The sequence below is a fragment of the Acanthochromis polyacanthus genome, chromosome 1 (genome assembly GCF_021347895.1).
Source record: "Acanthochromis polyacanthus isolate Apoly-LR-REF ecotype Palm Island chromosome 1, KAUST_Apoly_ChrSc, whole genome shotgun sequence".
NCBI lineage: Eukaryota > Metazoa > Chordata > Actinopteri > Pomacentridae > Acanthochromis > Acanthochromis polyacanthus.
In genome coordinates this window covers 36,112,667-36,122,222 of record NC_067113.1, presented here as the reverse complement: position 1 = coordinate 36,122,222, position 9,556 = coordinate 36,112,667, and the positions used below count along the sequence as shown (strand labels likewise).

General features: G+C 43.4%; 1 protein-coding gene across 1 annotated transcript in view; it reads right to left on the bottom strand.

Moving 5' to 3' along the window:
* Positions 1-2,067: 2,067 nt before the first annotated feature.
* sptbn5 (spectrin, beta, non-erythrocytic 5) overlaps positions 2,068-9,556 on the bottom strand; it is a 68,671-nt gene continuing 61,182 nt past the window's right edge. The window contains exons 72-75 of the mRNA XM_051944467.1: positions 9,285-9,376; positions 9,004-9,120; positions 5,192-5,385; positions 2,068-2,452 (exon numbers count right to left, since the gene is read on the bottom strand). Of these exons, the coding sequence (XP_051800427.1) occupies positions 2,304-2,452; positions 5,192-5,385; positions 9,004-9,120; positions 9,285-9,376 (552 nt within the window). The 3' untranslated portion in view covers positions 2,068-2,303. The remainder of the gene's footprint in view (positions 2,453-5,191; positions 5,386-9,003; positions 9,121-9,284; positions 9,377-9,556) is intronic.

Here is a 9,556-nt window from a genome sequence, read left to right as displayed (position 1 = left end):
GGTATGTTCACTATTTTAGCGGTGGTTTGGTGTTTTGTGGTGATTTTGCACCACTCTGTGCTGATTGTGTCTTTTCTTTTTAAATTTAGCCCTTTTGTGGTCATTTGTCATGTTTCGGGGGAGATTTTGGGTCTTTTTGTGGTTTATTCACCTCTTTTCGTGCTGATTTTGTTTTGTTGTGGTAACTTTGACCCTCAGTCGGTGATTTGGTTTCTTTTTGAGGGAATTTTCCAGCTTTTTTTTGTCATCTTTGTTGCAGGTTCTAGCAGAACTCGGATGTTTCTCCTAAACGTCACGGTTCTACCTGCTGGACTGATGGAGTTCTGAAAAAGTCCATAAAGAGTGATGAATGTGGACCAACTCTATGGAAACATTCACAGTCTGAAGGGAGAACTCTGATCATGGATGAACAATCAGCTGATCAGACTGATTGATCCTCCTGCAGCTCTGATCAGCCTCAGTGACCTCAGCACTGATCAGTATTCAGTCACAGATCCATTAATCAATACTCTGATGTCAGAACTCCAGCAGACTCCGGCTAAAGGAAGATGAAACATGATGGAATGAAACCTGGAAACGTGGTCAGGAATCAATACGATCAATAAGTCGGTCCTGAGGTTCAGCAGACGGAGGAGTCGAGACGTCGGAGGTTTCCTGAACGCCTCTCACACTCTCCAAGCCTTTTAATCCTGCTAATGATCCGTATTGATCGACTGAAAGCCGATGAGTCTGAAGATGTTTGGAGCCAGAAATAAAAAGATTCTTTCAGAGAAACTGCTTGGCTGTGGATCATCAGGTTTGAAAGGAGCAGAGATGGAGCCACAGAACAACCGTTCCCAGATCAGCGCCTCATTACAGCTCATCTAAACATCATCTGGACCAAAAACCGACTGAAAGATCAAACTATTAGAGGATTTAAAGTGAAGAAAACCAAAAGCCACCGAAGGATCAGAGAGAAGAAACATCAGAATAATCAGGTTTTTAACGTTCAGACGGTCCTTGAACTACACACGTGGCGTAGAATTCCAGATGTGAGCTCAGAAACGTTCTAGTTCATCACCTGAATTTTCCATCATAACCGCCTTTGTCTCAAAATCTGCATTTTCTTCTTCCATAGACGAGCAGTCCTGAGTTTGGACGCACCCGCTCACATCTGGTTCTTTATTTCAGGATTATTTCCATTCTAGATTCTCACTGAAGGCATCAAACTATGAATGAACACATCTGGAATTATGGAAGAAACATGTTTTAGGTTCTTCAAACGATTCAATCTGAATAAAAAAATGACTCAAAATGTGTCCAAAATAACTTTAACAAGTTGAAAATGACTCATAACCTCTCAAAACTACTCAGTGTTCCAACACGTGCTAAAATGATTCTAAACGACCGAAAATAAGCCCAAAACTGGTTAAATCTTGTTGGAAATGACCTGAAATTTGTTTTTAGGTCCCAAAAACCTCAAAATGTGTCCAAAATAAAGTCAAACTGTGTCCTTAAAGAACAACTTTCTCTAAATGACCCAAATTCTATAAAAAGGCAAAAACGTCCAAAATTCACAGAAAATTTGTCCAAAATGACTCAAAATTAGACTTAACGTCATAAATGTTCTAAATATGGCCAGCCTTTAGTTCTGTTTCTCTTTTGAAAAGAAAATCTCCAAAATTAACATTTATCAACTACACAGTTTAAAAACAGAAACAAACATCAGATTTCAAACTTTTCCTTTAATCAATGAAGGAAAATTCAACAAACTGAAAAATATTTAATCATCGCTGGATTACAAAATATTATAAAATAAAAACATAAAAAACTAAAATCAGGGCTGATAATGAGACAACTTTGGCAACAAGTAGAAGTTTAATGAATTAGAATATAAATCTGATTTTTCTATTGTTTTTCTTCTATTTTTAATTTATAACTGAATAAATTCAACTTTTATCAGGATTTTAATCATTTATCTTTATTTTTGACATTTTACTTCAGAATTATTTCTTTATCTGTGATTATTTCAAACCTTTTATCTTCATCTTTAGAGTGAAAAAGTCTTTAGAAGATGTAAAAAGTTAAACATCTGCAGTATGTGGAGGAACATTTGAAGTTTTCCTGAGTCCTCTCTGGTTCTTCATGATGTTCTGGTTCCTCAGAGCTGAAGGGCTTTAATTAAAAATGAATCAGAAGATAAAAAGTTCATCTGATTCTTCTCTCATCTCGTTTCTCTTTAAGGCTTTCTGTGTTTGAAGCACTTTAATTATCTGTAAAATGTGATTATTGGACTTTTATTGTGAAGGATGCTGAGTGCTGATCTACTTCTTGCTGAAGAACTTCCTGAAGACGTTCATCCTGGGTTTGATGGAGTCTTCTGGTGGCTGGGGGGTTGTGGTGGGCCGGTCCTGGGCAGGAGGTCCAGATGGAGGTTCTGGTGGAGGCTGGTTCTGGTGGTTGCTCTGGAAACCTGCAGAGAAACGAAGTTCAATCAGAACAAACGTCCACAGGTTCCTCATCTAGCTCCAGTCTCCAGGAGACCACCGTCCAGCCAGAGGACTTCAGACCGGTGGATGTGACGTCATGAAGATCCTGGAGCAGCTTCTCCACCACCAGGTCCAACATGTCCAGGTCAGAGTCTCCTCTACGTTCATTCAGCAGCAGCAGGCCGTCGCTCCTACATCCCAGCCGCCGCTCCTACATCCCAGCCGCCGCTCCTACATCCCAGCCGCCGCTCCTACATCCCAGCCGCCGCTCCTACATCCCAGCCGCCGCTCCTACATCCCAGCCGCCGCTCCTACATCCCAGCCGCCGCTCCTACATCCCAGCCGCCGCTCCTACATCCCAGCCGTCGCTCCTACATCCCAGCCGTCGCTCCTACATCCCAGCCGTCGCTCCTACATCCCAGCCGTCGCTCCTACATCCCAGCCGTCGCTCCTACATCCCAGCCGTCGCTCCTACATCCCAGCCGTCGCTCCTACATCCCAGCCGTCGCTCCTACATCCCAGCCGTCGCTCCTACATCCCAGCCGTCGCTCCTACATCCCAGCCGCCGCTCCTACATCCCAGCCGCCGCTCCTACATCCCAGCCGCCGCTCCTACATCCCAGCCGCCGCTCCTACATCCCAGCCGCCGCTCCTACATCCCAGCCGCCGCTCCTACATTACATCCCAGCCGTCGCTCCTACATCCCAGCCGTCGCTCCTACATCCCAGCCGTCGCTCCTACATCCCAGCCGTCGCTCCTACATCCCAGCCGTCGCTCCTACATCCCAGCCGTCGCTCCTACATCCCAGCCGTCGCTCCTACATCCCAGCCGTCGCTCCTACATCCCAGCCGTCGCTCCTACATCCCAGCCGTCGCTCCTACATCCCAGCCGTCGCTCCTACATCCCAGCCGTCGCTCCTACATCCCAGCCGTCGCTCCTACATCCCAGCCGTCGCTCCTACATCCCAGCCGTCGCTCCTACATCCCAGCCGTCGCTCCTACATCCCAGCCGTCGCTCCTACATCCCAGCCGTCGCTCCTACATCCCAGCCGTCGCTCCTACATCCCAGCCGTCGCTCCTACATCCCAGCCGTCGCTCCTACATCCCAGCCGTCGCTCCTACATCCCAGCCGTCGCTCCTACATCCCAGCCGTCGCTCCTACATCCCAGCCGTCGCTCCTCCTACATCCCAGCCGTCGCTCCTACATCCCAGCCGTCGCTCCTACATCCCAGCCGTCGCTCCTACATCCCAGCCGTCGCTCCTACATCCCAGCCGTCGCTCCTACATCCCAGCCGTCGCTCCTACATCCCAGCCGTCGCTCCTACATCCCAGCCGTCGCTCCTACATCCCAGCCGTCGCTCCTACATCCCAGCCGTCGCTCCTACATCCCAGCCGTCGCTCCTACATCCCAGCCGTCGCTCCTACATCCCAGCCGTCGCTCCTACATCCCAGCCGTCGCTCCTACATCCCAGCCGTCGCTCCTACATCCCAGCCGTCGCTCCTACATCCCAGCCGTCGCTCCTACATCCCAGCCGTCGCTCCTACATCCCAGCCGTCGCTCCTACATCCCAGCCGTCGCTCCTACATCCCAGCCGTCGCTCCTACATCCCAGCCGTCGCTCCTACATCCCAGCCGTCGCTCCTACATCCCAGCCGTCGCTCCTACATCCCAGCCGTCGCTCCTACATCCCAGCCGTCGCTCCTACATCCCAGCCGTCGCTCCTACATCCCAGCCGTCGCTCCTACATCCCAGCCGTCGCTCCTACATCCCAGCCGTCGCTCCTACATCCCATCCGTCGCTCCTACATCCCAGCCGTCGTTCCTACATCCCAGCCGTCGCTCCTACATCCCAGCCGTCGCTCCTACATCCCAGCCGTCGCTCCTACATCCCAGCCGTCGCTCCTACATCCCAGCCGTCGCTCCTACATCCCAGCCGTCGCTCCTACATCCCAGCCGTCGCTCCTACATCCCAGCCGTCGTTCCTACATCCCAGCCGTCGCTCCTACATCCCAGCCGTCGTTCCTACATCCCAGCCGTCGCTCCTACATCCCAGCCGTCGTTCCTACATCCTCGCCGTTGCTCCTTCAAACGTCTCTCTTTATTGTGGTAAACACACCACCTCCTCATGTCTCCACCTTCACAGCAGAGTCCTGCTCCATGTCTGGTACTCTCCACTACCAGGGTAAACTACAGGTAACTCTCTCTCAGTATCTTCTCTCTGATAGGTCGGTTAATACGATGTTAATTACGCCTTACAGTGACGTCACGTCAGAGGTGTGACATCTTTGAAAATAGGGCAGCGATTTACCGGAGAACAGTTACCAGCTGAAGATAACCAACAATAGACTCTACAAGTTAAACAGACTTTCACTAAATATTGAATCAGAATACGGATATGGAAATCCTGAATTAAAACGTTTGAAACTTTGAAGCTGATGTGATCTGAGGTTTGGACGCCGTCTCTACATTCAACACATTTCAGGATTAAATAACACTTTTTAAGACATTTAATGGAACAAAATGTAAAGGTTATGACCTCTAAATGATGTGAAAGTCCCTGAAGAACAGATTCTTTACTCACCTGTCAAACACTTTGGGTTTTTGTGCAATAAAACACTGAAGTTGTCCATTTTTAAATGCTTCTTGGTGGCAGAAATGTAATTTTTCTTCCTCTGACTAAACGGCGTTTTAAAGCTCCAGAGATCTTACCTGAGCGTTCATCTCACCTGTCTGGAGCCCCTCCCCTCCCTCGGGGTAGGAGTGTCTGTTGTAGTAGGTGTGGGGGGGTTTGGGTGGAGGCTGACCCTCTGTAGATGCTTGTCTCTCCAGGCTCTCAGCTCTCCGGTCCAGATGTTTGGAGGACGAATCCTCTGGAGCTTCAGCCAGTTTCTCCAGACTCAGGTTAACGGATGAAGCTCTCCTGAAAAAGAAAGTACGAACAATCTGACTTTAAATCATTAAAGCTCTGATCAAAGTCAGTTTAAATCATTTAATGTGTGTTCTGACTGATGACAGTGACTCCTCCAACACCAAACGCGTGCTAACATGCTCACGTAGCCTCACTGAAGTGAGCAGATAAATGAATAATCCTGATGAGAGCTGCTCAGAAACAGCAGCATCCATCCAGCATGGAGAAACAGCTTTCTACTGATGACACTCAAAACCGGACTAAAAATGTCCAGAATGATTCAAAAAAAATTTAATTTTGGACAATTGAGAGGAAACAGACAGAAAAAGCATCTAGAGCAGGAGAAGACAACATTAGTTCTAGTGTTGGATTTACTCTGGACACGATGAAGGTACGACCAGATTCTGAGTACATTTAGATGCTTTTTGAGGACATGTGGACAAATTTCCCTCATTTTGAACAAATTTTCAATAAATTTAGACAATTTGAGAATTTTTTTGGTCATTTGGACAGTTTCAAATCATTTTAGATGAATATTTTCCATGTTAGTATAACCTGTGAGTCAAAGCTGTCGAAAATGACTCAAAATTAGTCCAGAAGAAGTCAGAAATTCTCTAAAATGTCATTTAAAGACAAATGATCAGTCATTCTGAACTAGTTTCAAGTCATTCTGGAGAGTTTAAGTTATTTTGGACAAATCTTAAGTAGGTTTGGACAAAATTTCAGTCAATTTTGGAGAACTTTATGTTACTAAGGACAAGTTCTAGGTTACTGTAGACATGATTTGAGTCATTTTGGACTGTTTTTGGACAGCAGACAGAGGGAGGTGCAGCATGGCTCAGAAACAGAGCAGAGCAGCAGGTTGTTGGAGATCCATCCAGAATGGAGAAACATCTTTCTACTGATGAGCAGAGACTTGAAACTAGACTAAAAACATCCCAAATGACAAAAACTATAATTTTGAACAAATTCTGGGCCTGTTTCTGTGCCCTTGGACACGTTTTAAATCTAATTTCTGATCCTCTCCTTGTGCTTCCTTCCAGCTGCAGGACTTTAGATTGCAGTCAGAAATGATGGAAAATGTTTGAGCAGCAAATGAACAGTGAGAAGCTGCTGCCTGGAGTCCAGAGGGTTAAATAAAGCTGCAGCGACGTCCTGCAGAATCTGGGTTTTCAGTGTGCTGCTGCAGAGCCCGATACTTTCTGTGCAGCAGCCGAAGCAGCGAGCGCCCGCTGAATGTAATTCTCCTTGTCAACGTATCTCATTAGAGAAAAATCCTGCTGGCAGGAGTTTCATTTCTGGACCGTCGGCCTCCTCGGAGGAGCCGGTGTCCCCGCCGTGCACAGTGTGAGCAGGTACATGTGAAAGTCAGAGTCAAATTACCTGACGCAGTTTGAAGGAAAGCGCTGCGGCCTGAAACCCCGTCAGAAGACGAGCGCTGCTCTCTGGACGCACGCCGGCCTTTTGTATCGGCCGCTCGTTTCAGGAATTCATTTGGATACGAAGCAGGAACGACGCAGACGCCGAAAATATTGTTGTTTGAAAGCTCACGCAGACACCGAGCGAGTGGCTTTGAATAAATACGTCCAATATGAAGCAGACTGTGGATTTTAGAGGCGGAGATAGTCTCAGATTTCTGATTCATCTGATGCTTTATAAATGCTTTTCTATTTAGATTCTACATTATTAGTGTTCTTAAACCAAATGGGCACATTTTAAAGAAAAAAGTTCAGTGAAATAAAGAGTTTAAAGCACATTAGGTTAATGAGTTATAAATTAAACAGAAAAAACATTGACTTCGTGTAAAATTACTGTTTAACGACTAAACACAGCAAACAGGCAGCAATTATTCACAGAAACAGTGATAGCTTCATGCTAAAATGTCATTAAAATTATGAAACATTGTGTTCATTTACTAACGCAAAATTAACACAATGCAAAACCATCACAACATGTAGAACCACTATTTAAAAACACAAAACTGACACATGAAGCTGCAAAAATGACCAGAAAAGGTGTAAAACTTATAGAACATGTTAAACCACCACAAAAAAAATGCAAAACTATTTAAACATAACACCATAAAAATATGTAAAGATATTATTTCAACTTAGAAAAAACATAATGAAAGGATGCAAAATTATTAACCACGCAAAACTACCAGAAAAAGATGCAAAACTATTATTTAAACATAAAAAACCACCATTAAAAGATGCAAAAATTATATTTAAACATAAAAAAACACCATAAAATATGTAAAGATATTATTTCAACTTTGGAAAAACCATAATGAAAGGATGTACAATTAATAATAACCTTTCAAAACTACCAGAAAAAGATGCAAAACTATTATTTAAACATGTGAAACCATCAGAAGAACAAGTAATACTACTGAAAACTGTAAAAACTGCCACAAATGGATACAAGACTATTATTTAAAGGATGAAAACTACTGGACAAAGATGAAAAATGAACACAGAAGATGCAAAGCTACCACAGTAATCTGTTGATATCAGAATAATCCTCACAGCTGACCTACATGATGAAGGACGCCTTTATTACAACGTCATGCTTCAAAATTACACCCCCCCCCAAAAAAACCCCCCAAAAAAACCTAACATGACTTTGTTCAGAATTTGTCAAAAAAGTGTTAAAGCGACTCAAAATCTGTCCAACATTATTTGAAATCTGTCCAAATCGAGTAAAAAATTGTTCCCTTTAAATTTGTCCAAAATAAAAAAATAATTCAAAAGTGACTCAAAAATAAACTTTAAAATGTCCAGGATGACTCAGAACCTGCCCAACATGACCAAAGAGTTGAAACCTGACACAAATTAAACAACATTAAAAGAAATGGTTCATAGCTATTTAAAGTTCATCCATTAGTAGTGAAAACTGTCACTGAGTAAAAACCAGACAGAGGACCTGAAAACAACCGGATGCTGCACAGTTACATTTGTCCAGAACAACTCAGAAATTGTTGAAAATAACTCAAAAAAATGTACAAAGTAACAAAAAATTAGTCGAAAGTAAGTTCAGATTTATGCAAAATAAATAAAAATGTTTTTTTCCCCACATTTGAAAGTTTGAAAATGTGAAAAAAAAAATTCACAGTCAAACTTCTGATTTCCACATTTTCAACATTTTTGGGAAATTCTTGAACATTTTTTAGTGGAAAAAAAGAAATGTTGAAAATATTTCTATAAGAACATTCACAAAAACAAAATCAACCAAAATCCAGCAAATTTCACTGAATTTGGTTGATTTTTATGTGAATGTTCTTGAAGAAAACATTAGAAGTTTCACTGATTTAAATGGAATCACTTCAGATATTTTTAGGGTTTTTTTGGAAGATTTTTAATCATTTTTGAAAATATGTACAAGAATTTTCTTGCCAAATGTGGGGTATTGTTTAAATAAAGCTTTTAAGGGAAACTTTTAAGGAATTATTTGAATTTTCTTCCTGAAGGTTTTGCAAATTTTGAGAAATTTGGGGACTTTTTTGCTGAATTTTTTTTATTTTTTTCAGACAGGGAAACAATATTTTTGGTGTTCATTAATGAGGACAACAGGAGGGTTAAAGAACAGAAACACCTCCAGGTTTCTCTCTCAGGTTCTGTCTGGACTCACCCGGAGTCTTCTGAGTCGCTGCTGGACGAGTCGGCTCGGTTCTGCAGCTTCTTCACCCAGAGCAGCTGCAGGTCTTTGGTGGACGCTGAGAACATGAACTGAGATCCATCCTCCAGACTGAAAACAGCACAGAGCAGATAAGTAACCTCCATACTGCAGGGAATCATCAAAACATCTCAGAAGATGAGGATTACTGGTGGAAAATCTCCAAACTTCCAGTTAAAATCTTTCAAACACATGAAGACGAAACAGCAGAAGATATCTGAGGTGATGTGTCCTACTTCAGCTTGAAGGTGTTCTCCTTCCTCCTGTAGAACTTGTTTTCCCTGCAGATGGTTCCAACCATGTTGATAGGAGGCCACCTAGAGGTCCTCTGAGGAAACAGAAGGTTGTGGTGTTGGTTTAATTAATCTGTCTCTGATGAACAACATTTATCTGACAGAACGATGTGGAACTGTTCTGGTTTATGGGATCTTTAAGGCAGCTTTTATTTACCGTTTTCTGTGTTAAAATGGTTATTTATTTTAGTCTGACTCCAGCAGAAGTTTATTAT